This window comes from Chrysochloris asiatica, unplaced genomic scaffold, assembly GCF_000296735.1.
Source record: "Chrysochloris asiatica unplaced genomic scaffold, ChrAsi1.0 scaffold00079, whole genome shotgun sequence".
In the NCBI taxonomy this organism is placed as follows: Eukaryota; Metazoa; Chordata; class Mammalia; order Afrosoricida; family Chrysochloridae; genus Chrysochloris; species Chrysochloris asiatica.
The window spans coordinates 409,650-424,065 of NW_006408597.1; the positions used below are offsets into that span (position 1 = coordinate 409,650).

The window sequence follows — 14,416 nt, forward strand, 5'->3', positions numbered from 1 at the left end:
TGGCAGCCCCCTGGCTGGCCCCTAACTTTTTCAACCTTCAGGACACTCTCTGGAATATTCCAGGTCTTCCCATCATTTCCCAGGTTTGCATGCTCTGAGAAAGGTATTATATTAAAGCCCTAAAAGTTGTTCTTCAACCCAGTCCTTTCTGTGCCACGTCCAACAGAAATCCCCCAAAACTCTGGTGTGAGAGTGGCATCAATCCTTTCTCCTTCTGAACATTTCATTGGGCATCTGAATAACAAAACTATGTAAAGGGAGTGTGTTCCTTCATCCCTAGAGCCTGACAAACTTCAGTCTTCTTAGGTTTCTTTCTTCATATTTCCTGGAGAGTGTGACTCTGGCTCTAAGAAGAAGGTCTCTGACAAGGAAGAGATAGTTGTAATGTGTGGAAGTGTTCGTAGGTTGCTATCTTTCTTGGTTCGGCTGTTCGGAAGAAATACCACACATAGTTTTGTAAGGAGGATCTGAAGAGGGTACTAAATTATAAAGAGGTGCAAACACTACAGAGGAAAATCAAGAAAGGCAACTGGCACTATGAATAAGATTAGAAAAAAAAAAAATCAAGTTATGCTTTTTGTGGAACTGACACATGAAATTTACCTAAAAGAAATGTAAGTCTATGAATTAGAGAATTATAACAAAGACCTTTTGGGCCAAGAAGGGATGAGGTCTAAAACATGTAGATTGAACATAAATGTGTTCATAAAGAAGCTTTCAATGGAAGAGGCAGAAAACAAGTTATGTTGATTAATTATTCAGCGGGCACAGTGGTTTTTGGTGCACAGATGGGAAACTGATACCTTTAGCAGGACAGTGACTTGAACATTATCATAAAGAAATAGGGCTTTATTCCATTTGCACCAAAATCTATGTTACGTTCCATCTTTTATGTTCTTTAAACTCGACTCTCTAGGATGTGGAAACTTTGGTGCTATTGGAAATTACTTCTATTTTTGTCCAATGCCTACTTCTGTGTGAGAAGTTTGATGTTCAACCCCAAAATCACAAGGCTTGGCATGATCAAAAACTCATTACAGTTTCCCATTAGTTGTGTCTCTTGATGTAATTATGGCATTTCTGAGTGTGACCCTGCATCAGCAGCCATAACTGAGGGTTCCTGATCAATCTCAACCAAGCCACACGGAAGGCAACACATCTTACAAGAAAAGAAGGAAGTAAAACACCGACATGGTTACTTCCTGAGATGCCCTCAGTCGGCACTTTTATCTTCCCGGCACTGTGTTTGTGTCTGACATTCTTTGACTCATTTAGTTCTTTTAATGCCTTTGCAAGACTTGTATTAACTCTATTTTAAAACTGGGAAATACAGTTACAGAGATGTTAAGTAACTTGCTATGTTGGCCAAGAACATGAATGATCTTAAACAGTAAAACTATTATCAACTGATAAGTAGGACCTTGACGGAAGGAGTTATGGAAGATTTCTTTAGATTAAGAATCAAAATAAAGTATTAAGTTAATAGCCAGGTATCAGTGACAGTTTTGTCACTTGGCCCACTCTTCAAAAGACCCAGGGCAATGGCAGATGTTACCAAAGGGGAACACAGGGTAAGGAGTATACAGGAATTCTCTGAACTTTCTTCACAACTTCTTTTAGAAATCCAAAATAATCCAGAGTAAAAAGTTCATTAAAAAATATTATTTGGATACTTCATAGAGGAAACTTCATTGAGTCAGTTCATATGAAAACAACCCAAAGTAACAACAACAAACCAACATTTAAACAGTCAGTTCGGGTGAAAAACCTTGCTATTCTTTTTGATAAAAATCAGTATATTGGAAACAGTAGGGCTTCATGACACTGTAGTTCTTAATGTGTGAGTGAGAGAAGGTGAAGGTCTCCATGAGTGCAAACTTAGCTTCAGAGACTTTTGCTAGAGCTTTAAAGGCAAACTGGAAACTATTTTCCTGGAACAATGCCTCACAGCATGCCTTTTGATTCTTGGATTATATTTCTTAAATTCTGAAGAAATCTTTGCCTTTTCCCCCTTCTGTGCATTTTTGGTGCTGAGCTGTTTCCGGTTTTCCCACACTCCTGCCTGTCAGGGAGACGAAACCACAAAAATGCAGCAAAGTAACGTTGTCCAAAGAGCTGCAATTCCATCTGAGGAGGCTGACGAGTTCTGCCGGCAGTAAGTTCAGGGCAGCGAGTGTCCAGTCCTGCTACCTCTGAAGGAACCTACTGTCCCCGGCAGACCACCTGGACACCAAGAGACATCTCAGATGTTATGGATCAAAATATGTTCTCCCAAAATATATGCTATAAATCCCCCATACCTGTGCCCGTAATTCCACTTGGAAATAGTTTTTTTTTTATTGTTGTTGCTGTTGTTAGGTTAATACGACTATGTCAGTGGAAGATGTGTTTTAAGGCAATCACTTCTGAGATATAAAAGGAGCAGATTTAGGTACAGAAGCAAGGTTGCATGGCTAGGGGAAGGCAGATGCCAAGCCACACAAAGATGGCCAAAGAACAGAGGAAATGAGACTGAAAAGAGATAAGGATCTTCCCACAGAACTGACAGCAAGAGAAGGCTTTCCCTAAAGCCCTGAACTCAGATACAGAGCCCCCTAACTCGTGTGGTGCTGTGAGCTAATGCGCTGGACTGCAAGATCAATTTGAACTGCAAGGTTGGTGGTTCAAACCCACCAGCTGCTCCTTGGAAACCCTATACAGGGTCGCTATGGGTTGGAACTGACTCAATGGCACTTAACAACAACAATTGTGAGAAAATAAATTTCTGTTCACTGTGGTGTTCCTGTTTCAGCAGTAATCAATGACAAAGACACCAGGGGATAATCAATAATGGTAGAGTCCATGCACAAGAATCACTTTTCAAACCTGTGAAAGAGAATGTGCTTTTGGTATGCTGGTGATGGTGACCAAGGCTTGTTGAGGTCTACTGTGTGTCAGGCCTTGACATGTATTAGTCCTGCTAATGTTGGCCAACTCACCTGTGAAATAGTTACTATTACTGCCCCTATTTTACAGATCAGAAAACTAAGGCAAAAAGAGATTGAATAACTTGCTCAAGTTCTCAAGTTACAAAGTGTGGAGCTGGGATGGGAAAGCAGACAGTCTAGCTCAACAGGCTGCTTCCTTAAGGATTAGACTCTACTCCTGTGTAACGTTAACGTGTGTGTGTGTGTGTGTGTGTGTGTGTGTGTGTGTGTGTGGGGTGGTGGGGGCACACAGCTTCTTCTCTATTTTGCTATTGCCCTTCGACCACAACCTGCAGCCAGCCTAATGCCCTTCTCTATACACCAGAGAACTGTCAATAGCTCTCATTATAGCTAATAAAGCCATTAGCAGGCAGTAACAGCGCCAATATAATTGAAAAGAGCAACAAGGGATTGCTTTCAGGCTGAATCAAGACTCTGACTCACCTTCCAGGAGAGGGAAAAAGAGCTCCTGTTTTTTCTATGCCCTTTGATTCTTTCTTACAACTAAAATGGATACACACATCCCTTCTAGATGCTTATACTGCCTTTTCCAGACAGCTCTGAGAAGGTCCCCAATATTAAAATGAGGAAGGGCGGCTAGAACCAATACCCTTTGCCAATCTCTTTGAGTTCATTTAGCTAAGAGGTGCCTGGAGGAAGGAGAGTGAACCATGTAACCTACAAATATATGGTGTATATAAGCTACATCTCTTCTGATGTAACAAAACCATATAGACTGCAAAAGGTCTGAGAAACACTGTTGCTACACAGAAGCTTATGACTATATGCACTGAAACTCATCTTCCTCAAATGGAACAGCAAACCCACATCTTCCCATGGGAATGCCTGAAAGTCAAACAAACTACAAAGTGGGGAGTGTTGCATTCTACACACAACTGAAAAGATCAACAGAGTCTGCATCGGGAGGCCCATAAGAAGATGTATTCAGTTTCTTTTCCCAAAACCCGAGGGAGGCTGTTGCTGGGGGTACCATCAGACTGTAGCTAGCACCCACCAGGAGCCCAAAGAGCTGGTTAGTAATGACCCTGAAGCCTGCTGCAGCTTGTCTCACCATCACTGAGGAACGGAAAAGAGCAGGGCCTGAAGGAAGAGAGTCAATTCTAAAGCTCATATGGAATTGCCAGGAACCCTGAACAGCCAAAGCAGTAATGAAAAAGAACAAAGTAAGAGGACTCACATGGCCCAATTTGAGAATGTATTAGAAAACTATAGTAATTCAAATACTGTGTATGGCGAGACCTGGGGACTCCTGGGCCCTGGGACAGGGACATGGCCACAGAAGACTAGAGCAGACAGTGACGTGTCCAGCTGATATGACTTGACCTGGCTTCAATGTCTGGATGATCAGAACTCAACTAGAGGCAGAGCGAAGAGGAAAAAGAGTAACTCGCTGCGATTTGATGAACTTCATCTATACTCATGGATGTAGTAGCTCAAAAGAGGGAACAAATCTTTATAGCGAGGATCATTCTCACTCCCTTGGTAAACAGGGTTGACAGGGATAGGCAACTTAGACATTGGCTACCCAAAATGGGGGAGGTGGGTGGTGGTCTACAAAGGCAAGAAGTGACTGGCTTATAAGCTTTCAAGAGGGAGCCTAGTTCCAGAGGGTGCAGGGGAAGGTAGAATCTCAACTTAGTGGTTTCCAACCTGTCTGGATGGGGTTGGTGAAAGATGACGATAAGACTCTTCTGGTTCAATAGTGAATAATTGCTATCAGAACTGACTGTGAGAGTTGCAAATGTAAGGGTAGACATTGTGTAACAAAAGGAGGGGAGTGGTTGATTTTGCAGTCCTGGAGCGGAGGACACTGGGCCCATCAAGGGAGAAGAGTAGCCTACGGGAGAAGCAGTGACTCCAGAGATGGAGGCAGAGATGATGATGGGGAGAGATGGAGCGGATGGGGACTCTGCACTCAGGGAGGGAGAGGGGCTGTGTGCTGACAGCCGGGGTGCAGGCTTGTGGGGTATACCCTTTGGTTAGTTGATGATGCAGGGAGGTGATTGTAATCATTGCAGTGAAACGAAATACGATAGGATGAATGTAAAGCTGATGTTTTCCCATGTAAAATATCACTCAACTCACAATAAAAACTTAAAAAAACACACACACACACACCAAAAAACCACTGTGGTGCTGACATAAGGCAGATCTCTTGAAATATGCTTTTAAGCAAGGAATGCGACGCCATCCCTCTTGAATTTGTTGTTCCCTGCATAGCATATTAAGCTATATGATTGATTCAAAATGGCCAATACCAGTCCACTTCAGCTCATCAGTATCTAGGATATCAATCTTTATGCATTCCGTTTCATTTCTGACAACTTCCAATTTTCCCAAGATTCATACTTTGTACATTCCATATTCTGATTATTAATGAATGTTTGCAACTGTTTATCTCATTTTGACACTTTCCCCATAAGCAAATGAAGGTCCTGTATTTCATGTTTAGATTATTAAGGGATGATTACATCTGTTTCTCCTCATTTTGAGTTTTGCCCATCAACAAATGTAGGTCCTGAAACCTTTGCTTCATTCCTGTCCTTACAGTTAAGTCGACTTTGAGGAGGCAGCTCTTACCCAGTTGTATTTTGAATTCCTTCCAACCTGAGGGGTTCATCTCCGCTGACAATGTTCCGCTGCTATTCATAATGCTTTCCATTTGTAAATATTCAGAATGGTCTGTCTCTCTGTCCTCCTTTTTAGTCTGTCTTAGTCTAGAAGCTCAGCTAAAACCTGTCCACCATGGGTGAGCCTGCTGGTATTTAAAATACCAATGGCATAACTTCCAGAAACATGCAAGCTGCCAGATTACCACAAACTGACGGATGAGTGGTGGGGAATAGAATGAAACTCACAAATAAACCGACTCATCAATTGATGGAGGTGCTAGTAAGTTCATTCAATGGAGAAAGAACAGTCTCTTCAACAAACAGTGCTGGGATGACTGGATCTCTACATGCAAAAGTATGAGGGTGGACCTATACCTCACATGACATACTGCTGTGTTAAGTGCCGTCAAGTCAGTCTGGCCCGTAGCGATCCTGTACAGGGTTTCTGAGGATGGGCTGGTAGATCTGATCACCCAACTGTGGTTCGAATCCAGTGCTTATCCTCTAGCACCAAACCAGGACTTATCACACCATATACCAGAAATACATTCAAAGGGAATCAAAGACCTAAATATAATATTAAAACTGTAATACTCTTAGAAGAATACATAGGGGTAAAGCTCAAGTCCCTGTTTTTAACAATGGATTCTCACAGACGACACTGACAAAAGAACAAGCAAGAAACCCAAAATAGATAACTGAAGTTCATCAAAATTAAAAATGTGCATCAAAGAACTTCGTAGGGAAAGTGAAGAGACTAGTTATAAAATAGGAAAAATATTTAGTAATCATATACCTGAGTAAAGGCTTACTAACCAGAATTTATAAAGAACTTCTATAACTCAACAACCAAAGGACAAATAAGTTCATTTCTAAAAGGGCAAAGGATATGAATCGACATTTCTCTAAGGGAAATGTACACATGGTCATCAAACAGAGAAGGTGTTTAACGTCATTAGTTACTGTTGTTGTATGACACTGAGTCAGTTCTGACTCATAGGGACTCTAGCTGGAGGGTTTGAACCACCAACCTTGTGGGGTTAGCAGTCCAGTGCTAATCCTACAGTGCCACACCAGGACTCACTATCAGTTATTCGGGAAATGCAACTCAAAACCATGGTGAAATACCACTTTACATCCCAGCAAGTCCACTCCTAGATTTATATCCGAAGGATCTCAGAGAAAGGGCTCATAAGCTCTTACAACAATGTTCACTGTAGCATTATTCACACCAACAAAAAGGTGCAAACCACCCATGTGTTCACCAACAGACAAGCAGATAGGATAAGCACTGGGCTGCTAATTGCAAGGTCGATGGTGGTTCAACCATGTGGCCTATGTACAATGGCATACTATTCAGCCACAAACAGAAATACATTCTGATACGTGTTATGATAAGAGTGAGCCTTGAGAATCAAGGTTTTTGCTAAGTGGGTTAGAAATAAGCAATAGCTCTGGTGGCACAGTGGCTAAGCACTTGTCGGGTAAACAAAAGGTTGGTGGTTTACACCCACCAGACACAAAAGGACAAATATTGTATGCTCACGAACCAGGGGGTACCATCAGTTAAGGGCAGGGAGAAATGGAGTGTCATCCCTTAAGGTAAAATGAATTTGTTTGTGTGATGAAAACCTTTTGGAAATAGATAGTGGTAATGGTTGCAGGAGTGTGGTGCCATACAATAAGCACTCGACCTCAAGGGCAGTGTTTTAAGCTTACCAGCTGCTCCTCGGAAACCCTAGACAGGGCCACTATGACTTGGAACGGGTTTGATAGCACTTGACAACAACAACAATGGTCGCACACCATGCTGAATGTAATTAATGTTACTGAATTGTTCACTGAAAAATAGTTAAAATGGTTGTACACATTTTATACAATCAAATGAAATTTTTAAAAAATGAAGAGCAGTGCTTGTCCTTTGTATAGGGCAGAGTCAAAGGTTCAGTAGCAACCCAGGTGATTCTAATTTGTAGCTAAGGTTGAGGACCAATATCATCCTTTATTTCCAATCAAGTATTCCAATTCCAATATTTCAGTAGAAGCCGAGTTGAAAGCTCAGCTTTCAATTAATAATAATTTATTCATTATATATTAATATGTAAATAATAATAATTTATTCATTACTGAGCATAATGAAGAGTAAGATGCACATAGAATGGACCTAACTCAGAAGAAATGGAAAAGCTGAAACAGAAAGCTTACTTGGAAGACCTCTGGGATGTTGACTTTCTGAGCACTTGTTTGTGATTGGACGGGGGCTTGGGGAACAAGGAGGACGACGAGCTTGGAGGTGGCACCACTTTTTGTGACAAAGTGATTGGCTTCTGGCCACTGCCTGTGGCACTTGGAATTCTGCAAGATGCACCATTATTCACTGTCCATAAATTGGAGTTAGGTAGTGTCTGGCTGCCAAAGATTGCCTACAAGAGAAAAGAAAGATAAAAAATGACGGATGGAGATCCCCCTTCACAATGCACCTACTGTGTGGGAACAGTAGGTTTGTAATCCTGAAATAAGACAAAAAGAAAATGGAAAATTATTTTTTAGGGACAATTTGTATCATGATGCTAGTGCAGGTCTACATTCAGAGCAGGAAAACGTTTTGAAGCATAAAGTTGAGGTGGTTTTGTGGAAAGCACACTGAATGGGCTAGCAACCAGGGAATCTGGGTACCTCGCGTTGCTCCACGATCTCCTTCAGTCTCAGGCATCGTTACGCTGAGCAACTATTTATTGTGAGTCTCCTCCTGGAAACCCAGTACACAACAAAACTGACTTGGGATTGACTCAGTTCCCACACACTTCATCAAGCTTTGAATAACTCAGTAAGCTTTGCACAGTTGAGGAAAGGAAAAAACCAGTGACCAAAAGGAGGAAGAGACTGGGGCAAAAGCCAGATCATTAATGGCCTGGGGGGCTTGGGAGCAGTTGTAGAACGCTGCTTGTTGATCTAAAGTGTAATATACAATTTCACATTAGAAAACTTATCCAAAGTAAAATTACTATGTGAGTATAATATCAACGAAAGGATACTTTTGTTTAGAGTATCCTTAAAGACTTAAAAATCACTATCTAAACGTTATCAACGCCAATATATATTTGTAGTTTAGCTCGCAAAAATTCTGACAATGAATTTAACTCACACAAATGATGTTGTTTTTTTGGTAGCAAATTTTGTTACTGGTACTTTAGTACTATTAATATCACTGTTAACATGCAGGTACTGTAAAAGCTTTACACTTGAAATACGATGAAGAGAAAAATAATACAACTTATAAAACATTTGGTATTCACATGATTTCTGAGACTTGATTCCCATCTGTAAACGCTACATTTAAACAGACATGGAAGAAACATCATTTCCTTATGAGGAAAATCTCTTAGAAAATATTTACCTGTCAGGCAGACTACATTTGTATTATTGTTGACTTATAGGAATTTCAATTCTTAAGATTTACAAGATGAACTGGGTAGCTTTTGTCAAATGTACACCAACCCATTTGTTGTCAGACCTGGGAGCATTTGATTTCTAGGAAAAGTGTTCTAAAGTCCCGGGGGGCTAGGAAGGTATGAGAGAAGTCAAATGTGTGATACACGGGCACATGACAAAGAAGAACAAAAACGTAAAGGATCTGACCATGTTCAAGCCCACCGCTCTGAGATGCTCTTCATCTCCGCAAACCCCGACAGGGAAATTGAAAAACAGAAAGAAGAGGAACACAAAAAAGTCCTAACCTTTAAGGCAAAGTCAGGAGGGCAGCGCTGCTACGTGTGCATGTACAGTGGAAGGCTTTCTATGTCCCAGAGGGCCAAGCAGCCCTGACCGCTCCAGCAAGCTTTAGAATCACCAAAGGGTCCTGCAAGGAGCCAGGCTTTGGGAACTAGCTCTAAAACAAACCTATCCCTTTCAACCACTGTTTCCATGTGTGAGGGCCTCAAAGTCTCTCTGTGTGTGTGTGGGGGGGGGGTAGGTAGGGAATTCTACTAGAAGGAAGGAAGGAAAAAAGAGAGGGAGAGGGAGGAGGCAGGAATGAACCACACTGTATTTTCACGACTTTATCTCAATTTGTAGTTGTTGTTTTAGTTAATTAAGTGCTATTAAGTAAGTTCTGACTCATAACGACCCTGTATAGGGTTTCCAAGGAGCTGCTTGTGGGTTTGAACTGCCGACCTTGCAGTTCAGTGCTTATCCTAGAACGCCATGCCAGGAGTCCAATAAATGATCTTAAATGTGATGAGTGCATGAAAACATCTCCTTCAGAATGGGAAAGGTCAGCAATTAGAATGAGGGCTGAAGAGTAGAGTCACCCATAAACAAATGCCTTGGATGAGTAACCGAGGAGGTAAACCCACTGTTCATAAAGAGCTCCTGGAAATAAAAACATTCTTTATTGGGCTGGATTGTTTCACGTTGTGAGGGAAAAGCCATCTGTAAGAATGTCTAGTCAAGAAATGTTGACATGGAGGGATTGGCAAGATAAAAAACTATAAACACATCCACACATCTATAGAAACGGCTGCAGCACAAGTGTCAATACACACTGGACATGCAGCTGATTCATTTTTGTTTCACCCACAATGTATATATATATAGCAGAATGCCTTATGCACAGAAGGTGCTTAATAAAATTTAGTCCATGCATGGACACACAAAAAAAGGTTGTTATCAACTATACATCTTCTAGTAACAACAACTAAATTCCTATGTGTGTGCCCAGCTAGTATTACTGAGTATTTTCATGAAAGACTTTATAGAAGAATCCTGATTAAAAGGGAGAAACACAGAAAAGAATTGCAAATCCTCATGGAATCTAAACTTTATGGAACCACGGACGCGGGATAAATTCCTTAAACTATTACTCTGAGAAAAATCTTTAAACCTTAAATCAAAAAATATCCCCGAAGTCTTCTTAAAACCAAACAACAGTTCAGCTTAACTAGTAAACAATGTCTTCCTTGAGCACTGTGCTCTCTGAAGATTGCTCTAGATGGTTGAAGCTGACAAGAGCAAATAGACAGACTAAATAGGAAACTTAGGGGCAGTGAGCTTATGCTAATGGATGAGGAACAACTCAGAAAAGGAGGAGGATGATGGTTGTACAGCTTGAAGAATGTTCTCAACGTCACTGAACTACACAAGTAAAAACTGTTGAACTGGGGTATGTTCTGCTGTGTGTATTCTCAACAACAAGAAAATAAATTATTTTCTTAAATTCCAATGTGTGTACAGATATATAACTGGAGAAGAAAGTGCAATTGTCAAGAATTTCATTCTTCTTGGGGCTACACCTGGTGGTGCAGTGGCTTCATCACTGGGTTGCTAATTGCTGTTCAAATCCACCAGCCCCTCCATGGGAGAAAGATAAGGCTGTCTGCTCCCATAAAGATTTGCAGTCTCAGAAGCCCTTAAGAAGCAGTGTGCTACTTTGTGCTACACAGTTGCTATGAGTTGGAATCAACTAGATGAGCGTGGGCTTGATGTTTTGGTTTTTGGGGCTGCAGAGTTTTATGTGCACATGCACAGGGCTCTGCTTGCCTCCCTGACCTCTGTGACTCAAAACACGACAGCAGTTTTGTGGAATGAAGACAGAAGGTATCCTAGGATGTATTTGTAGATGCCATACAACATCCGTGACGGACACATCTCTGAGATGGATGCACAGAACTCAGCATTACTTTAATAAAGGCATCTAAAGGGATCAATGAAGAAAAGACTGAAGTTGTCAAAGACTTCATTTTTCTTGGATCAACCATTAACACTCATGGAAGCAGCAGTCAAGAAATCAAATGACGTATTGCATTGGGCAAATCTGCTGCACAAGACCTTTTTAAAGTGTTGAAGAGCAAAGATCTCAGCTTGAGGACTAAAGTGCACCTGACCCAAGCCATGGTATTTTCAATAACCATATATGCATGTGAAAGCTGGATAGTGAATAAAGAATTGATGCTTTTGAATTATGCTGTTGGAGGAGAATATTGAAAGTGCCATGGACTGCCAAAATAACCAACAGATCTGTGTTGGAAAAAGTGCAGCCAGAGTGCTCTTTGGAGTCCTGGATGGCTAAACTTTGTCTCTTATATTTTGGACATATAGTCAGGAGGGACCAGTCACTGGAGAAGGATATCATGTCTGATATCCTTCTCCATGGAATCTCTATACAGGGTTGCTATTAGTTGGAACTGACTGGACGACACTTAATCATGTTTGGTAAGGTGGAGGGTCAGAGAAAAAGAGGAAGACCCAACGAGATGGGTCAGCAAAATGGCAGCATCAATGAGCTCAAGCGTGGCAACAATAGTGAGGATGAGCTAGGACCGCGCAGTGTTTTGTTCTACAGTGCACAGGGTCACTATGAGTTAGTAGCGACTCAAGGACACCTAACAACAACAAACAACGAAGGCATCTGCTATGAATAAGCAATTCAGATTTTCTCTGCCTTGATTAAAAACTACAATTTACAGTGGAAACACTGACAGTAAAACAAACTGAAGACTCCAAGGAAGGCAATGAATCATGAAGAAGTAAAGGCTGGCAGAAACTTACAAATGAAATCGTATAGAAGGTGAAATTTACGATGCAACCACCACTTCCCCTACTCCATCCTCCCTATCCCCTCCAAAAAAGGAATTTCATTCTTCTTGGATTAACACTCAACACCCATGGAAGCAAGAAATAAAACACTGTACTGCAATGAACAAATCTATGGCAAAAGATCGCTTCATTAAAAAAATCAAAGATGTCACTTGTATGTTCAAGGTGTGCCTGACCGAAGCATATACATAGGAAAGCTGGACAATGAAAAAGACCAAAGGAGAATTGACACATCTGAACTGTGGTGTTGGTGAAGAACACTGAATATACCATGGACTGCCAGAAGAATGAACAACTCTGTTCTGGAGAAATATAGTCAGAAAGCTCCCCAGAAGCAAGAATGATGAGACTTCGTTTCACTTACTCTGGAAATAACAGGAGACATCAGTTGTTGGTAAAATAGAGGGTCAGCGGAAAAGAGGAAGACCCTCAGTGCGATGGACTGCCACAGTGACTGACAATGGGCCCCAACACAACAGTAAGGATGGTGCAGGACAGGGCAGTACTTCATCCCAGAACACACAGGTTGCTTTTGCTACGAAACCATAGAAACACTGATTACACCAAAATATCAAAATGTGAAGCTACTGCTTCTTGACATATCTTCCATATCTTCTGAAGGGGGTGTTTCCATCTCCCTAACCTTCCCTAGGAATCCTGCTGTGATGCTGTAGGATAGGCACTGAACTGCTGTTGGTTCACAACAATCAGCTTCTCCTTGGAGACCCTTATGATGGTGGTGGTGGTGTGCTGTGATGTCAGTTCCAACTCATAGTGACCCTGTATAGGGTTTTCTGACGCTGTAAATCTTTACAGGAACAGAAAGCCGTATCTGTCTCTCGTGGAATAGCTGGTAGTTTCGAACTGCTGACATGGAGCCCTACTCGTAACCACTATGCTACCAGAGCTCCATGGAAACCCTATACAGGGTTGCCATTAGTTGGAACTGACTGGACGACACTTAATAACAAAAACAACTTTCCCTACAGAATTCTAGACTCTTTGATTCTGAGCAGACTCTGAAGACAAACTAAAGTATAATGAAATGTGCAAAGACCTAGAGTTAGAAAATCAAAAGGAAGAACATGCTCAGCATTTCTCAAGCTGAAAGAACTGAATAATTCATGCCTCAACTTTCAATATTGAAGGAATGTAAGGGCTAGCCATGGTATTTTCAATAACCTCTTAAACATGTGAAAGTTGGACAATGAATAACGAAGACAGTAGAAGATCCGATGCATTTGAGTTATGGTATTGGAGAATATTGAAAGTACCGTAGATTGCCAACAAGGAAATCTGTGTTGAAAGAAGTACAGACAGAATGCTTCTTAAGAAGTCAGGCTGGTGAGACTTTGTTTCTCATACTTCAGACATGTAATCAGAGGAACCAGACCCTGGAGAAGAATATCATGGTTGGTAAAGTGGAGGGTCAGTGAAAAAGAGGAAGATCCGCAACAAGACGGATTGGTACAGTGGCAGCACCAATGGGCTCACATGTAACAATTGTGAGGACGGTGAAGGACTGGACAGTGTTTTGTTCTGTGGTGCACAGGGTCACTATGAGTTGCAACTGTCTTGACAGCACCTAACAACAACAAAGGCAAAATATTGAATGATGCATAAACCATCAAAAGAAGATGGAAGGAATACACAGAGTCACTACACAAAAAACAAAGGGTCGATGTCCAACCATTTCAGGATACAGCACAAGATCAAGAATCAATGGTTTCAAAGGAAGAAGTCCAGGGCACACTGAAAACACCAGCAAAAAGCAAAGCTCTAAGAATCGATGGAATACAAATGAAAACTGACACAGAACTGGAGGCACTCCTTCATGTATGCCAAGAAATTTGGAAGACCTGGTCAACCAATTGGAATAGATCCATATTTGGGCCCATTCCAAAGAAAGGTTATCCAATGGAATACGGAAACCATCAGACAGTATCATTAAAGTCACATGCAAGTAAAATTTTGCTCAAGATAATTTTTTAAATGTTGCAATTTTTAGTACATCAACAGAGAATTTCCAGAGATTCAAGATGGATTCAGAAAAGGACATCAAAATAGGAATATCATTGCTGACATCAGACAGATCTTAGCTGAAAGAAAAGAATGCCAAAGAGATGTTTACTTGTAATTTACTGACTGTGCAAAGGTGTTTGACTGTGTAGATCGTGACTATGGATAACATTTCAAAGAATGTGCATTCCAGAATACTTACAG

The 14,416-nt window shown here is 41.2% G+C and overlaps 1 protein-coding gene across 1 annotated transcript in view; it reads right to left on the reverse strand.

Annotated features, from left to right (window-relative positions):
- The window catches only part of TTLL5 (tubulin tyrosine ligase-like family, member 5), a 343,961-nt gene that overhangs the window by 19,739 nt on the left and 309,806 nt on the right, over window positions 1-14,416 (reverse strand). The window contains exon 30 of the mRNA XM_006865602.1: window positions 7,805-8,022. Within this exon, the coding sequence (XP_006865664.1) occupies window positions 7,805-8,022 (218 nt within the window). The remainder of the gene's footprint in view (window positions 1-7,804; window positions 8,023-14,416) is intronic.